At 48.1% G+C, this 18152-nt stretch overlaps 2 protein-coding genes across 2 annotated transcripts in view; one reads left to right on the forward strand and one right to left on the reverse strand.

Annotated features, from left to right (window-relative positions):
* The window catches only part of scara5 (scavenger receptor class A, member 5 (putative)), a 54217-nt gene extending 42583 nt beyond the window's left edge, over positions 1-11634 (reverse strand). The window contains exons 1-3 of the mRNA XM_076757004.1: positions 11449-11634; positions 7941-8062; positions 4098-4226 (exon numbers count right to left, since the gene is read on the reverse strand). Of these exons, the coding sequence (XP_076613119.1) occupies positions 4098-4226; positions 7941-8052 (241 nt within the window). The 5' untranslated portion in view covers positions 8053-8062; positions 11449-11634. The remainder of the gene's footprint in view (positions 1-4097; positions 4227-7940; positions 8063-11448) is intronic.
* Positions 11635-12594: 960 nt separating this feature from the next.
* On the forward strand, positions 12595-16635 carry LOC143336526 (sterile alpha motif domain-containing protein 12-like). Its single transcript, XM_076756751.1, has 4 exons — positions 12595-12983; positions 14834-14981; positions 15107-15247; positions 15579-16635. Exons 2-4 carry the CDS (start codon positions 14861-14863, stop codon positions 15596-15598), a joined length of 282 nt encoding a protein of 93 aa, XP_076612866.1. The 5' UTR covers positions 12595-12983; positions 14834-14860; the 3' UTR covers positions 15599-16635.
* Positions 16636-18152: the final 1517 nt, after the last annotated feature.

Consider the following 18152-nt stretch of genomic DNA (forward strand, 5'->3'; position numbering starts at 1 on the left):
ACCGCCCGCTGCCCGGCTCTGCCTGGCAATAACACGCCTGTTACATATCGCTGGAAGACACAAAGTCAGGCCAAACATTTCAGGGCTTAACAGAAGAATAACAAACCCACCATCATGTTTTCCAGCAATTAAACGGCTGAGGAAAGGAGCACAGCCACGCCAAACCTGTGAGCGGCATGTTTGCACCGCCTGGAAAACATGAGTCAGTGCACCTACAGTAGAGCTGTGAGGCGAGCGGGCCGAGGTTTAAGAGCTGTGCATGTGGAGGAGAATGAGCCTGTAAACAGAGCCCCCCCATACCTGTAAAACCCTACAGAGTCTGTAAAAACTGACACTGTGCAACAGGTGGATGTCCACCATTTGCACGACTGGGCCTCGAATGACAGGCGGTAACAGACCACGAGATCTCCATCGAGCTCATAAACACAGATAGAGAATGTGTAAATCCATCTTAAAGCTCCTGTCCTGAGCACCCAGACAGTGTGAGTCCAAGCTGTCTGCAAGGCCATATATGGGCCGCTATGGCTGTTAGATGTGTTTGTTGGGTGTTTTACACAACCTTCTGAGAAGTGGCTCCAGATGTAGCACGAGGTATTTGTAGCAACGTCTGGCCAAAATGAAACCAAAAACATCCCAGTCCTCCACAGAGAAGAGGGTTCTTCAGGGCGTCTGTGAGCAGGACTGCTAAGACGAAATGAGAGGAAATGATCCAGCGTGGTTCTTCTAATGAAGATCCACCTCAGAACACAGGTCACAATCCTACAGAGCTCTTCTACCAGACACCAGAGCCGGCTGAGTGTGTGAACCCTCCACATGAACAGTGATGAAGCAGGTAACCTCCATCAGCTAACAGGAAGCGTAAACATCTACGTCTCTCCTGGTTTTATGTGAAAACACACAGCAGAGCAGCGTCTCTGTCACCTTCCCTCGACACTCAGTCATGGTTTACAGTCCTAGCTCTGCTAATTGTTCGGATGCACTCGCAGAAACATCTGACGGAGCTGAGGAACTTCCTACAAAGACTTCACGCTCGCAGCCTTTTGGCATTCATGTTAACAGAGAGTCAAAAGACGTGCGGCGCTGTAAAACTCTGCATCTGGTTTCTCTTTAGAGGAGCTGAGAAACGTTGTCCAAACTGCAGCATGGACCGCTGACTGAAGGCTGGAGGAGGTGTGTTTTCCTGCAGCTCAGCCAGAACTGAACACTGCATGGACCAACAGAAAGCTTCACGCGCAACTTTTCAGCTTCATGATGAACAATGACGAGACGTTCACCTGGACAGCAAAGCAAGAATCAGGCGTCAGATAGAAAATGAGGACGTTCAGTGTGATGTCGGACATCAAATGAGATCAAATCAGCTTCTCTTGGAGAAGTTTTACAATCTGCTCGGCGTGATGGCACAAACCAACGGTGGTTAAACCTCTGCGCCATCACTCCTACAGACGGAGACAAAGACTCCCAAACGTCCTCTGACAATCCAGAGACAACCAATCGTGTTTGTGTTTCTGCAGACATTCACAGCTTCACCGCATAACCCTCCATCTCACCTGTCCCCAGCAGGTCAAGTAGAGGCTTAACCAGCTTCAGGCTCATGAGAGGTCCACAGAAAGACCTCCACTCTGGAGCCTGGAGGAAAGCTGTCCGCTCAGGTCACCCCAGGGGGTTTCTGGGAAGTCAAGTCTTCAGTGACATCATGGCAGCGTTTGGCCAGCAGGCACAGTCAGAGCAGCTTTAAAGCTGAAAAGAAAAAGCTTGTCTCTTCAGAAAGTCCTCCTCTTGAACTCTGTCAGCCAAAACAAGTGACTCCAAAGACAAAAGTGTCTCCAGCAGGCGCCTCTGAGATGATAAAAGTCTGGGTTGTAGCTCAGGGACATTTCAGCAGGCTGAGAAAGAGGCCGCGATGGGAACCGAACCCGTGACCTTTGAACGGACCGGCCTCTCTGATTGGACCCGTCAGAGCGAGACAAGCTTGGACAAATAATGGACTGATAACGCAGCGCGACTCTTCTTTCATCCTGTCATTCCAACTGAACGTGTCCAAAACCAACATTTAGGATCAGAAGTGCTGACACAGAAAAATGTTACATGTTCTCATCACGTTTTCAGCCAAAGACGAGGCTCCGCGATGCTGCTCGCAGAGAAATATGGACGTGTCTGAATGCACAGGAGACGCCGGACGAGCCAAGGAGCCGCGAGGAGGCCAAGGAGGCAACGAAGGAGCTGGAAAACACACAAAGAAGTGGAGGATCCAAACAGAAAGCAAACGTGGAGCTGAATCTGCGCTCACATCGGAAAACCTGGCAGCCGAGCCGACGAGCGTGTTTGTGTGTGCGCTCACGTCGCAGGAATGTGTGTGTGGCGAGGGGCCTCCCGCGCAGCTACACTGGAGCCACTTAGCTTTTGGATGGCCGGCGTTTAATTTAAGAGGGGCCGGCCGAAAAGCCCGCTTTGATTGCTTCTCTAAAACAACTTCATCTAAAAGCCTTCAATAAAGCAAATACCTCTGTGACGACGACGAGGCAGATCCACTCTGAACGACGCACACGCACACACACACACACACACACACACACACACAGGCTTTTAATGCCAGCAGCCATTGGGGGAGGGGGGGGGCTTGGAGGAGAGGAGGTCTTGAAATGAAATTAGGATTAGTGAGAGCAGTTGATCCCTCCAGGATATGGCTGGTCTGAAGCCAGCAGACACTTCTCTGTCTAACTCCATCTTCCTTCATTTCTCTGCCCCTCGCTCTTCATCGGCTGCTCTTCATCTTCCTCTCCTCTCATAATGTGAACACAAGCACACACACACACACACACACACACACACACACACACACTCCAGACCGAGTGACATGAAAGAAGCTCATGTTAATCTCCAGAACTCACACGTCCAGAAGTCCACATCTTGTTGTGTCAATCACTGAGAAGTGACGCCTGAAAGGTCAGGAATAAACGTTTCTTCTCATTTTAAATGTTCAGTCTAACGGTACGCACTGAGTGACACCATGTTCTGGTGCAAAGAGACAATAACAGTCAGAAATCATTTGAAAAGTTGTATATATGATGATCATATATCTATTTTTCAGCAGCTGTCCAGAGGAGCAGTCTGAACTGGCCAACGTGACAGAACACAAAGATAACAAGAAGACAGACCTTCAGCTTCTGATGCAGCAGGTCTGCTGAGTCCAGCTGTTTTTGGGCTGATGAGTGTGTAATGAATACACTGAACATCTGCATCAACTATTTCCTCAAAGCTCTGCTGCAGAACTGCACTGATTCAGTGAAGGTGAGTCATGGCGCAGTGACTGTGAGACTGAGGGACCACTGAAGAAGAGTTAAAGACCTGCTATTACAGTTAACTACGAACATGTTTGTCACAACCCTGAATGCACCACATCAGGCTCAATGCCTCTACGCACGCCAAAACTGCAAGATCCAATCACCGAACCGAGTGTCATCACAAGCAAAGCTCCACACACCAGCTGGTGTTCACTTGATCTCCAGTCATGAGATGCTGAAAGCTGAACTCTCACAGACTCCACAAACCAAGTGATCGTGGCCTCGATCTCAGAGAAAACCAGCCGTGACGCCGCTTCCTCTGCCGTGCGTCGGGCAGTCTGGGACCCACGCAGCACATCGGAGGCAGCGACGCTTCATCTGCTCGGTCTTTCACGTCGGCGTCTGAAAGGTCGAGCTCGTCACGCTTCCAAAACGCTGTGACAGACGTGATTCACATGTGGGAGTCGAGCTGAAGCCCGTCGCTGGTGTGCAGAGCTCTGCATTGATCGAGCAGTGATTGGAAAACAGATTCGACATTAAAGGAAGCTGAGCTGAACAGATACGGAAACGCTCTGAGCTCCAGATCCAGAACTGAAATCATCCAGTTCAGTCACTGAAACCACCAGCAGGACTTTACATCAAAGTTTATGTTCAGACGACGGCTCATACATTCATTCATCCACCCTGTGTGTGTGTGTGTGTGTGTGTGTGTGTGTGTGTGTGTGACATATTCACCCCGATTCAACGCTCGTGTCTCTGATCAGTCAGACCTTCATCACACATCGACATGACTGAATCCACTCTTGTGCCTCCTACCTGCCAGGCAGAGTCCCAGGATGGTGAGAAGAACCAGGATGTAGAGGGAGACGATGGCGTACTTGATGGCCGAGAGGGAGTTCAGGTGACTGCAGCACTGATCCTGCTTCCTGCGACGCTTTCCAGGACCTGACGGAGACGAGAGGATTAGGATGGAGGAGGGGGAATAAACAGCGATGGAAATGTGGCTTTTAGGGTAAATATGGTTTTTATTAAGGCTGTTTGAAGCTTTGCTTGGTCTTCTGCCTTTTATAGAACACAACCACTCGTCTGAAAGCTCGTTAATGAACGCATGTGTCACACGTTCACAAGGAGTCTGAAAACAACAACGGTCACATTTCACAGCGATTTACAAAAATGTCTGGAGTCCACGGCAAAAAGACTGGGGACAAGTAAGTCCAAGGCTCTTACATTGACTGGCACAGTGGACAAACACAAAGCTCAGACATCAAACCCTGAATGAACAGAACATGCAGTGTGAGAAGAAGTGAATATAAACACATCTCAGTTTGGTGGATTAAAGAAAACACACACAAACAGATTAAAGGGAAAATTAGGTCTGCATTCGCAAAAGTACGGTTTTAATTTCAGGCCAATGACACACACAAGCAGAAACACACATGTACATACAACAGAATAAATCGCAAATACACACACACACACACACACACACACACACACTGAGGAGCTACAGTATTACTATAATTCAGCGTTAACACTCCTCCTCAAACAGATGTTTGAGAATCAGTCTTGATAAAACTGACACAGCGCTGTTGTTTGTAATGGAAGTGTTTTTCTTTGTGTGCGTGTGTGTGCGTGTGTGTGTGTGTGTGTGTGTGTGTGTGCGATCACTTGGCAGGAGGCAGGGATTATGCTGCTGATGCTGAGGGAACATTCCCTTCAGGTCAAGAGGATGAAGAGATTTTGAAGGAGTCACATTGGTCATCAGTCATGAACAGGAATGTGATGAAGACGTGCCTCGTTTGTAAGAAACGATCCTCAACAATGATGAAGAAGTGAACGTGTGTGTCGTCACCTCAGCACTGACTGACGGACCTGGACATTAGCAACAAGAGCTACGACAACAATATCACATGAATACACGACATAAAGTGTTATAATATAAATGACTCGTCTGGTTAAGCTTTGTGTTTTACTGCAGCTTGACGTGTCCTGTGTCCTTGACGTGTTCTGTGTCCTTGACGTGTCCTGTGTCCTTGACGTGTCCTGTGTCCTTGACCTGTCCTGTGTGCACTTTACACAACACCAGACACAGATTTGACACTGAAATTCAAAGCTATTCACAAATCCTGGATTTCATATAGAAGGAGACAAAGACAAGGTTCTACGTTTGAGCCAGTTATCAGCTGTTAGCTCGTTTCTATCAGCTAAATCCAGGGATGGGCTGGACGCTGTGGTTAATGTTTCCAGCTGATTTGACTTGAAGCTAAAGAGTCTTCAGTATGTAAAGGCTATGTTCATCATATAAAAAAGACTGAAGCTAAAGGTTAGCTTACAGTCAAACATCTGCATCTTAACCCGCTGACAGATAAAGAGGAGCAGCAATATTTAGTTGCGAGGAAGAACGTACATGATATCACCCACCAAACAAAATGTTCATGTTAACTAGACATACAGCTTTGAGGATAAATGCTAACTGATGAGTTTATCAAACTCAACACACAGCAGGATAAAGCTGCTAGCATGCAAGTAGCATTGGTGATTAGCTGCTATACTCTGAATGTGTCCGTCCTGAACAAGTAACCTCACAGTATGCTAACTGTTAAGAAATGCAATGTCACTAACGCAACTTAGACAGGCATGCTAACGCTAGCCAGGGATGCTAGCGCTAGCCTGGCACGCTAGCATTAGCCAGGGATGTTAGCGTTAGTCACGCATGCTAGCGTTAGCCAGGCATGCTAGCGTTAGCAGGTTACATTAGAACAGACAAACACACTGTTTAATCAGCTCCTTTCACTTTGCTCTTGTGTTTTTGGCTTTGAATGGACAGACATTACCTTCAGCAGTCTTCAGTTAGCATGTTAGCGTTGTTGGCCTCTTTGAAATGTTGGGAGGACTCCAAATCTTAGGAGACATTTTGTGCCTCCTTCTGGTTGCTAGGCTACAGTTTGAGAGGTTTGAGGGACATTTGAGGAGTCAGGACTGTTTGTGTTTATGAGCTGGAGGGACGAAAGAAAAGCTGGACCAGAATTAAACAAACAGACTCTGAGAGGATGAGAAATATGTGTCCATGTGACATCAACAGAATGATGAATATCAGACACGCTGGGACCATGAGGCTAAGATGAGATCACACACACACACACACACACACACACACACACACACACTTCCCTTCCATGATGAACACCACACACCCGTCCAGTCTAAGACAAACACAGCTGGCTCAGATATGTGTGTGTGAGACACGGATGGAACGTATAGAAACACACACTTCACCTCTAATGTTAAACTCATCTGAACACACACTTTAAAAGAAGGAGACAAAACAACGACACACAGTCACACAAACACCTTCATGAGAGATAAAAGCAGCAGTCTGGATCTTCAGGGAGACTCACCACAGTCCTTCTGACCTTTAGTCCCTCGTCCTGCATGAACGATGGTTCAACACTTCAGGAAATATGCTCGTCCACTTCAGAGGTGCTGCTAGGCGTACGTTTGAACCTTCCCTGCTTTCAATCTCAATGCTAAGCTAGGCTAATCACCACCTTGTGGCTTCATACTGAATGGACCCCTGTGTAAGATTTAGTGGCATCTAGTGGTGAGATTGAGATTGCACCCAGCTGAACACCCTTCACCTCTCTCTCCCCTGTGGGGGCCGCTAGAAACATGAAATGCACTACAGACGCAGCTTTAAATGCACTACAAACAGACGCAGCTTTAAATGCACTACAAACAGACGCAGCTTTAAATGCACTACAAACAGACGCAGCTTTAAATGTGCTACAGACATAAAAAGCTTTAAATGCGTTACAGACGTGAATAGCTTTAAATGCGCTAATCTGCGTGCATGTTTGAAGGTGAACATTATTTTCAAATTAAGCGTGACGTCGTTATAAAGACTGTGACTGAGACGTTGGTGGAGAGGTTTGACGACATGCCAGTGGTGCCACATTAAGACCGTATTTGATCCTATGAACCCTGAGCTTCCTTCCACAATAAACCACGTTGTTTACCCATAATGCACAGGGTGGATCACACTCCCACTGAAAGCTCCTGACTGCTTTGTTTCTGCTCTCGTTTCTACAGCCCGGCGAAATAAGCCGTGTCACGGTTGGGAGTATTGTCTCTAATTGAATGAGGTGTGAAAATGTTCCAGGATTAGAGGAGTTGGACGAGGACAGTCTTCTGATGTGTGAGGCCATTGTCCACCCTCCATTAAAATGTCAACAAATTCTCCAGTTAATGTCCACTTAAGACTTTCCCACCAAACTCGCAGAGCTCAGAGTCGAAACCTGAGAACACCACAGGGCCAAATCCGCTGCAGCTGCACCTGTACACACACACACACACACACACACACACACACACACACACTAAAACACACGCGCACACACACACACACATGCAGGATGTTGCTCCTGGACATTACTGGCTTTCATAGATGACCATAGCGAGAGGAGGGTGAAGGCCAAGCAGAGACAGCATTGCCTCTTATGGTGTGTGTGTATGTGTGTGTGTGTGTGTGTGTGTGTGTGTGTGTGTGTGTGTGTGTGTGTTCATGTGTGGCCGTATTCAGAACTGTCCTTGAACAAAAAATCTGTGTTTTGGTGAAAACCTCTCTGGTTGAAAACCAGAAGCTTTCGTTTGAGCTCTTACCTTCATCACACAGGTTGAGTTTGGACAGGTTGTGTCCTTCGTAGGCCTCTTCATACATGGAGCCGTTCTCCCTCTCCTCATATGTACTCAGATACATGGCCTTGTTCTCCATCTCCTCCTGACTGCAGAGAAAAGATGCACTCAGTATGATCCACTGGTGTACATGACATAATGGGATCAAGGCCCGCTGATGACAAATCAAAGAAAACACCGAGAACATGGTGGAGAAACGAACAGCTGGAGCTGCTCTCACGGACGATGGGTGACTGGTTTGGCTCCACTGGCTGCTTTAGAGGTAACAGCCACTGTAAATCAATCCAAACCGCTCTGAGTCATCACCTTCATCCCTTTAATGGATGATGATGTGAATCATGTGACAACAACCAGATCTAAACCCAACTGTCCTACTGGGAGACGTTCACCGTGTCCAGTTCCAGAGATTTGGAGAATCTATGACATCATGAAATATTCAGACATTCAAAAACAAACTGCACACATGCACGGATACACACACACACACACACACACACACACACACACACACACACACACAGCCATCACAGTAACTCTAATCCTTATCCTAACCTAAACCTATACCTGATTCTAACCTAACCCTTAAAACCAAGCCTGAACCCAAACACCTCTTCAAACCTGTGACCTAAACGTCCTCACTTTCCAAAAATGTCCTCACTCTGCTGGTTAAAATCCAAAAACACAAACGTAGGTCCAAGCTAAGCAAACAGAAGGAAATCCTTGTGGTGTGAGGATCAGACCAGCGTTTGATCTGCCAGCAGAGCTGGACTGACGTCGTGTTTTTGCCACGTCCATCTGTCCGCCTGCCTTTTAGCAGAGCATTAAAAAGAAAACTATGAATGAACGTGACGAAAACAGTGTGGAAAGGTCGTCCACAGAGCGAGAACAAACTGTACTGCACTGCGAGCACCTTCTGGACGTCCAAACTCCTCGTCCTGTCCATCACAGTGAGCAGGTGCAGCCAATGAAGAGCTCCGACCGATGATGACATCACTCGGTTTCTAATCACGGGCAGATTGAATCTAACTGTTAATGAACCATCAGCTGCTGTTTGGGCAGATTAAGTTTGTCCCGTCACATGACCTCGCCGCCATACACGGGACTATTTACTCTGAGCCGAGCACGTTTGCTTGTCCAGTTTGGGCGTTCAGTTTCCCACGCTACACATGATGTCAACCAAATATGGCCGCCACATGAATGAAGGAGGGAGAGCTCAGAGCAAACAGATGAGACTCATGACAGAAGCAGTGCTGGACACAGACGTCTCTGTGGGGTCAAATGAAATCTGCACCTGCCTGTTAAACTCCCACAAGCCCCGGCGGCAGATCTGTCCGTGTTTGACAAAGTCGTTAAGAAGCGCTCAGTCTGGACTGTCTCATTCCAGACGGGACCGAGGGGTCGGGTTGACATTTAGACTGGAGCTGGGCAGGAACCATTAGGGCTGCTAGGAGACCCCAGGAAGCTCCACGTACCCCTGCATACCAGTGTGTGTGTTTACACAGTGTGTGTGTGTGTGTGTGTGTGTGTGTGTGTGTGTGTGTGGGTTTGTATGAAGTGAGTTATCTTCTAATTACACTGAGCTCTGTGGGGTAAAACAGTTTATTTATCACACACTCGGTTGGTTTCTGTTCGTCAGAGCCAACAGAGGATGGTGGGAAAGCAAAGAGTCACCTCCATCTGCAACCGTGGACAAAATAATAGAAACGCCACATGAAATTTAGAAAAACATCAGAAAACTTCATCAGAAAAGCTGTGTGTTACCTCAAAGCTCAGACAGGCTTCAGGAGCCCAGCGTGGTGTCAGAGCACCAACGCTTCGACGGCCTGATTGAACACAAACAGGCTGTAATGCTCAGCATCAGCCTCTCATCACAGCGCTGAGCAGCTGAGGGAGATTAAACCTGCTGACTGATGTGACTGAACCCTGACAGGAAGCAGATCTTCATCCCTCAGACGACCAGAGGCTTTCCTTCTCGGAGCTCCAGCCAATCACAACGAAGACCGGCTGCACGCTCATCAACCTTATTAATGATCTGAGATATTGTCGGGTGTTCACATTATTTTGTCCACTCGTACGTGCTGGACTTCAACAGCTGAAAAGATGAGCTGGTGCAGATAAACATGAAATAACAGTTCATACTGGACTAAAAGCATTCACCAATGGAAGCTAACGCGGCTCTGCTGGAAGTGGACCATGTTTGCGCGATCACATCTCTGAGGAGATAAAGGTCAGTGTTGTCTGAACAGCTTGTTCACTGCCCACAAGTAGCCAACATATATCTGCTGCACATGCACAGAACCCAGATCACCAGCCATAGTTTTTGAAGTGAATCCAGTTCGGATCTCCTACGTTTTTATCATAACACACATCACTATAAACACGCTGTGAGGCCGTTTCTCTGGTAGAACATTCAGCATCCCACCTTCTCGCTGATTATTTGGGTTTATTTTGGTGTTTGGTGCGTTCAAGTAAAAGTTCAGAAGTATTATCAGGAGGATGGACTTGATTTTACTCCTGTTTTCTCTTTTTAATCTGAAATCTTCATCTGAAAAGTATCGACTGACAGGAACGGTCAAATAAATGCATTAAGTCACACGTCACAAGTGCCACAAAATCATACTTAAGCAGAGAACTTGAATAAGAGGACTTAGTTACTGTCCATCACTGATCGATGCAGAGGAGCTTCATCTTATCGGACATCGTCGTGTCCATAGATTTCCCCTAAACTGAGCATCACAGGCAGGAAGAAGCAGTGTGTGCATGCGTGCGTGCGTGTGTGTGCGTGTGTGTTTGTGTGCGTGTGTGTGCGTGTGTGTGCCGCCTGCAGCAGGACAACCGTGTCAATACACTTTAATGCCACTGCATGCCTGATGTACACTTTCTGCTGAGGTCCGATATGTTCTCACACATGCATATAAAGGGGGCTTATCTGGAGCCCCTGAACGCATCATCTCTCTCTGACCATAAAGGCAAACACCCCACGTCATTGCTCAGTCATCCAAGTGCAACATTAACCCATTTTTCTGGGTTGAATAAAGGAGAAACTTCACTCATGACCGCTGAAACACAAAGCAAAGTTTTCTGCACATGGTTCCATTCAAAGTGAGTTTCCTGTCCTGCAGCAAAGCGCCGCTCTCATGACCAACATGCAGGACATCATCTGTCTCACTGCTGTCTGTCAGTCTCACCATCAGTCAGCCGCCTTAAAACACCTCAGTGAGCAACAAGCCAACAAGAACCGTGAGGTGGTTTCAGAGTGCAGCTGCTGAACAAACGAGCTGAACGTCTGAGACATGAAGCTGCTGACATGCAAAGACTGTCTGAGTGCAGCAGAATATACTTCACACAATGATCAAGACAGGTGACTCACGGCCAGGTGAGCTTTAAACAGGTGCGCTCAATCACAGAGCAGAACACAGGTGATGTTCGGCCTGTGAGCCGCTGACCTGAGATCAGCTCTGCAGACTTCTCTCACCTGGTCAGCTGTCACTTCTCGATCAAGCCCGCAGCTGCACGTGTCTCATAGTTCCGTCAGAAAGGTGGAGGTCCAGGCTGAGCTCGTGCGGTGCGTCGGCTGTCAAAGTGTCCGTCAAAGCCGCGTGAAGCCAAACGCCGCACACACACGCTCACACTCACACACACGCACACACACACTTCCTCTGTCAGAGACGGTCCGCAGCTCTGTGCTGCAGAGCGCGCGGACACATTTGGAGAAATATACCCTCAACACCGTCACGTGGCCGTCACACACTCCAGCTGGAGGCGCGAGCAGCTGCCGGAGGAGCGCGGAGGTGTGGAAAGGTGGCTCCACCTGCGGCGCGCTGGCGCCACCTGCTGGCTGCAGGCGGCCAATCACTGGACCGGACAGGCCTGCACTTCAGCATGAACACGCAGAGAAAAGATTCAAAAAGTCAATCTGACCTGAGGGACCTTTAATGATGCAGGCAATGAGATGATGCCTTCAGGGAGTCTTTGAAAACTCAGACACTGAGTCAAGAAGTTGCAAACACTGGACATGTTCCTGTGGGTGCTCACATATTTTAACTTAGAGATCAGGTTTGTTGAGTAACGTGCTCAGAACAGAGTCTGTCTCACTCATTCTGTCGACTTTAACACTTGAAATATTTCCTCTGAGAGTCTCTTTACAGACCTGAGTCAGTGTGTCCAGAACAGAATTCTCACAGTCACTGAGAGGTGCAGGGAGGTCACAGCTGACTGAGCTGACAGTGACTGACCGTCAGAGGTGCTTCAGACGTGTTACTGGAGCTTCACTGAATGTGTCAGTAAACAGGCCGTTCATACAGAGAACATGTGACAGCAGGACGAGCTCAGTGAGTAACAGGAAAGCATGATGCTTCACTTTCAGGGTCCTGCCTCTGTGCTCTGGCTCAGCCTGTGCTGTCCTGCTCCAGGACGTCCAGATGTCTGCTGGGAAAGAGGAAATGTCACTTATTGACACCGTATCAACATCACGTCAGCACGTTCACCTGATTACTGTCTGCATCAGTGACTTTGTTGTAGTTTCATTGACTGTGAAGTCATAAATTAATCAGACTTGCTGACAAAACATGATGCAGCACAAATCAGCATGACTGTGCACTTTATACAACTGTGGATGTTCAGTTTAATTTCAACCACTTGGTGTCAGTGCAGCGTGACTGGGAGTCCTGGACAACAACAACAACAACAACAACAACAACAACAACAACAACAACAACAACAACAGACACGCTGAAATAAACCCGCTGTGTTCACATGAAGAAAACCTTTTGAAAGAAGGAGTTTCAGAGATGAGGAGCAGTGATGTCTTCATGGTATTTGACTCAACTGTTAATATGTAAAGACCGTACAGACTCAAGATTTCTGACAGCACCTGAAGGCGTCACGCGAGCGCGGAAGAAGGAGCGCGCGCTCCTCAGTGGGCGGAGCCTGGTGTACGACTTCATGGACTGAACAGGTACGAAGAGGGACGCCATTAAACCACGAGAGTCCCGAACGGAGCAGCAGGAGGTGAATATAACTGTGTGTGTGTGTGTGTGTGTGTGTGTGTGTGTGTGTGTGTGTGTGTGTGTGTCCTGCTTTGTGTGCGGTGTGCGTGTGTGCGCGCGTGTCCTGCAGCTGCTGATGTGCTCTGGTCCAGCTCCTGGCTCTGTCCTCTGTCCTCTGTCTTCTGATGGGATCACAGTCAATGTTGCTGTTTTAAGCTCCAGCACAGGTGCACAGGTGTCATCAGAACACACCTGATCTGGTAAAAAGTTTTTACATCATAACACACTGAGCTCAGCAAAGGTTCAGATGAAGAGAAGCACGATGAGTGAAATGATGTTTAAATGTGATCAAACTCGGTCAGAGCTGCTGCCTGAGACATCGTGAGGACCAGACGGCCTCATGCCGAGCGCAGACCAGCTGCAGGTCAGAGCTGAAGTCTCTGGACAGGAGCCTCATTTCCAGAAAGACGGATTTTAAGGCGCGAGCACGAGCTGGAGTAGTTCTTCAAGGCACCACAAGATGGTGGAAGGACACCTTGAAGGCTGAAGGAGAGTTCTGCTCAGTCCACTCTGATACTTGACGGCGTCCCTGCTGGATCCTGAACTTCAGGACTTTTGACCGCCGTGTTTCATTTCCTCGTTCTCGTCTTCATTTTCTCTCTTTCAGACTGTATAATTTGCTCAAAGCTATGAGGCTGCCTGTGTTCACACGTTTGACAAGTTTGGCTCTTTGAGTAGAAAAGAGGTTTTGTAGAGACATGCTGACATTCCTCAGTTCAGGCATTGTTACACCAGAGGGTTTACAGGAAGTGCAGTGCAGGCGGCCATGATGCCGCCCACCTTCAGTCCAGGTCACATTCAGGCACACAGAGAGACCCAATTACCCCATTTCCCATTAAAATTCAGTCAGTAAGCTGCAGTGACGCAAAGCAGAGGAACGAAACTCAGTGGTCCAGCGGAGTCCTCAGAGGAGTCCTGGTCCAGCGGAGTCCTCAGAGGAGTCCTGGTCCAGCGGAGTCCTCAGAGGAGTCCTGGTCCAGCTGGAACTGTGCCGTGTGAACGGAAGTGAAGCGGTTCAGTTCCAGTTTGGGAGTCACACAGTTTCGGAAACGCCGTCTTCAGCCGTGAAACCAGTGCTGTGGACAGCAGTGAGACTTCCTTTGTCCTCGGCTCACCCCGGCGTCTTCGTCCCGGTGGAAAGGTCTTCGCTCTCTGTATGTCAGACACTCCGCCGGGACCTCGTTACTGCCTCGGCCAATCACGCACCGCCCCTAATTAACACAGACTATTACATTCCCGTATTTATAACCCAATAACTAGAGCGGCCGGCTGCAAAGGTCACATCAACAGTTTAGCAGCGTTGGCCCGATAGCAGCGCCGCCCAGGAGGATTCGTCTGGGAGGAAAGCCAAAAGAACCGGAGGCGAAGCAGCAACTTCTCTGGAAAACAGCAGAACTCCAGTGACCTCGGAGAGGCGGAGCTGCTCGGTTTCACCTTGCAGTTTTGTTGAACTGAGGAATCCTTCAGCCGTGCTCTGCTGTCTGTCATCGCGGTCAGGACGTGGTTGAATTAAACACTGGAAAATAGGTTTCTACTGAGTGAGAAGGTGACACCACAGGAGGAGGGAATTCAATCCAAAGCGCCAAATATCAAGAGAAGATCACGTTTCCTCACTTTAGGGTCGACCAGCTCAGCTTCACATGAGCTGCTGCAGAGGGACGTCCCACTGAGGCCGGCCCTCCACTCACAGAGCTGCTGATCAGGAACAGATCTTAAAGATGAAATCGCTTCACTGCAGTTGAACATCAGTTGACTGACGTGTTGAAGTCCTGTAACAGTATTTCAGGTGTTTGTCTGTGTTCTGGTCTTCAGGGTCTGGTCTGACGTGGTTTCAGAGCGATGGGCCTGTCCAAGCGAGTGTCTCTGTGGTCGGTGGAGGAGGTGTTGGAGTGGGTCCAGGAACAGTATCCAGCCCACATGAGCTCGCTCCATAAAGCCATAATCAAACACGCCATATCAGGTACAGCTCACGCATTCAGTTCAGCTCGCTGTGCTGAACGTTGGCGGAGAAGCTCCGTATGTCTTCAGTCTTTATTTCCACTGGCTTTGTGAATGGATGAACGCTCTCATGCCTCTGTGTTCCAGGCCGTGCATTGCTGAGATTAAAGGATCATCACCTGGAGCTCCTCGGGGTGCAGGCCGAGGAGCAGCAGCAGCAAATGTTGCAGGACCTCCTCCTCCTCAGAGTTCAAGAAGAAATCAGTGAACTCAGCGACATCTGCTCCGGTGAGAACGGTTCACGTTGTCAGGGCGTAGCTGCGCAGCACTTCAATCAAACAGTCGCACAAAGTTTCTGTTTGCGCTTCAACGCTGCGTTCAGAGGCGTGTGTGTTGGTGTGTGTTGGTGTGGACCAACAGTTCGTATCACGTGAAGGAAACACTGACGATGAACAGGATGTCAGAGATTCACTGGCTCACTTCAAACTGCACGTTTTGTTTCAGTCAGTGTCTTAATGTTCAAAATAGAACCAGACAACCTTCATGATCAACGCTTCCATCCTGTTTGTGTTCATCGACAGAAACCAGCTGCTAACTTCCTGTTTATTTGTTTCTCCAGAGTGTTTTTCTGCTCAGTAGCAAGAAATAAACGTCCTTCGTGTGAAGGTGGCAGAGAAGTGGAGTCACAAGAAGAGAAGCTGAAGAATCAGTGAAGACTGAAGAGAGAAAGAAATCCATTTCCTGTGTGAGCTCTGGTCCAGATTCGTGGTCCTCAGAGGATCCACCCTGCCGAGCGTTCCTCTGTCTGTGCTTTGGATCAGTCACCGTGAAAGTTGTTTCTTTTACGTCAAAATGGAAATGATACCTGCAACACAGCGGCAGCCTCGGCTAACATTAGCATTAGCAAATGTCAGCATGCTAACATGTTAAAATGTGATGATGGACATGAGGGGCTGCCCCTGACCCCTAACCCTGACCCCCGACCCCTGACCCCTGACCCCATGGCCCATTATTACAAACCCCAATAGTTTGAAAAATGTCTGAGAACGCTCCCCCACGGTGCCTCTGATTGGCCAGTGTTTGGCAGTGCTAAGCTTAGAAAAACATGTCCGAGCCAATCAGAGGCAGAGAAGGGGGCGGGCTGAATAACACAGGGAATCAGACCAATCGGCCTTCTGAACACTCAAACGACACCAGATGTGAAAACTTGCTGAACATCTTGCTATGCTAGCATTAGCATGTAGCCTCATGAATCTCAGAATGTCAGGTGGGTTCGTGAGGTGTCCGTTATGTTACTGGATGACACCAAAGCGTTAAACTCAAACTGTCCTCTCAGTCTGAACCTTCTGTTCGAAACGTCGTCTCTCAAACACTTCGTTGTTTTTCTGAAGTGACTTTTAAAGAAAACCTCTCAGCTTCTTCTTCTTCTGGACGTTTGACTGAATCCTGTTTTAACTGACTGCAGCTGAAGAATGAGAACTTGTCCTTCATGTTAGAGGTCCTCAAAGTTTCACACACCTTTTTTATACGATGTCCCGTTTCCTTTATTTATGACGTTGGCCTCATTGTAATGTGTTTTATTGGCTGCTGCTCGTTTGTATAACGTAAAAGGTCACATCTGTTTCTGAACGTTGATGAACGGTTGGTTGAATTAAAAGAGCTGCTTTGGCAACGCCGCCCGGTCTGCTGAGTCTGTTTTAATGGCGTCTCTTTGGCAGACACTCCCTCGGACTTCAGTCGTCCTGCTCGTCAGCCGTCTTCTGCTTTTACAGCCTGACGCCTCTCGTCTTTCTCTGCACTGCTTCCTGTTTGCTTTGAGACCGACGGTCATGATGAGAGAAACATATCACTGCTTCCCAAGTCAACATGTCATAAGACAGACTTTCACCTACATGTTAGCAGAATTTACTTTAGAAAGTCTGTAAAATGCACATAAAACAGGTGAAGACACACCTGCAGAGACAGGAAGTGTTAACGGACAGCACATCATCAGTGACATCATCCACCAGCAGCAACAAACTGAGGAGGCATGAAACACAGTGAAAGAGATGGTGAGTTCAAGGCACCGTGAGGCATTCGGGGACTCTGTGATGTGAGACTGCAGACTTCACTGTTCGGAGACTAAAGGAGGCAAAGAGCCAAAACAAACGGTTTCTTCTGTTTTCTTGAAATCCGGCAGAACGAAAAGCTCAACAGACACTTGAAGTCTTTCTTCTCTGAAGCAGCTCATCGGTTTCTGCGTCTTTTAACATGATTTAAAGGCATCCATGTTTTTTTATGGCTGCAGATTTTCTGAATTTTCTGTGAATCATTCAGTTTCCCCCAAATTCAACCTGATGGTGGAGCTTTGGGTTTGCTGCTGGAGGGTCAGTGAGGACAGAAGATGCAGAAAATCTCTTTGTGTGTTCTAGAAGTGCTCATGATGACACACACACACACACACACACACACACACACACACACACACAGGAATGCAAAGAGCCAACAAGACACAACAGGCCTGTGAAAGCTTCACCTGGTGTGTGTGTGTGTGTGTGTGTGTGTGTGTGTGTGTGTGTGTGTGTGTGTGTGTCTGAGTGCACGTTCACGTATGTTTCCAGAATACCAAACTTCCTGTCAACTGACCTTTCCTCTCGTTTTCTGTGTGTGTGTGTGTGTGCGTGCGTGCGTGTGTGTGTGTGTGCGTGTGTGTGTGTATGTGTGTGTGTGTGTGTGTGCCTCAGTATGATTAATGCCTGAGGAGATGGTGTGACATTTGATTTGGCGGGGCGTGGCTGGAGAAGTGCTGACTCAGCACAAACGTAAATCCACCTCTCTGATAGAGCGAAGGGGATGATGAAAGGCGCCGCCGACCCTGATGAGACGGGCGTTAAACACACAAACGCAAATTCAGTGTATTTCAACATATCTGCTCTTTTAGAGTCTCAGAGAGCTGTGTTATACCTTATCTTACCTTATCTTACCTTATCTTAATGTAGAACACATCACTGCAGGCTGCAGCGTGAGAGGCCCAGTCCAAACCACCAACAACCAAAGTGAACAGTGTGCCTGCGGGGGCCACATGGTGCAGCTCTCTCAGCCTAACGTGACAGGAGCTGATGTGCACGTTGTCTGGACGTTATTTTTAGAGTCTTGTTCCTGTCAAACAGATCAGCAGACAGACAGTCAGCTGAAACACACTGTGGATCCACAC

This window comes from Chaetodon auriga, chromosome 18, assembly GCF_051107435.1.
Source record: "Chaetodon auriga isolate fChaAug3 chromosome 18, fChaAug3.hap1, whole genome shotgun sequence".
Classification (NCBI taxonomy): domain Eukaryota; kingdom Metazoa; phylum Chordata; class Actinopteri; order Chaetodontiformes; family Chaetodontidae; genus Chaetodon; species Chaetodon auriga.

What these genes read in the sequence shown, in the direction of transcription:
- LOC143336526 (XM_076756751.1), top strand. Translation starts at nt 14,861, where the DNA reads ATGGGCCTGTCCAAGCGAGTGTCTCTGTGGTCGGTGGAGGAGGTGTTG. An exon ending in AATCAAACACGCCATATCAG is followed by an intron (nt 14,982 to 15,106) that starts GTACAGCTCACG and finishes TCTGTGTTCCAG; the next exon opens with GCCGTGCATTGCTGAGATTA. An exon ending in ACTCAGCGACATCTGCTCCG is followed by an intron (nt 15,248 to 15,578) that starts GTGAGAACGGTT and finishes TTGTTTCTCCAG; the next exon opens with AGTGTTTTTCTGCTCAGTAG.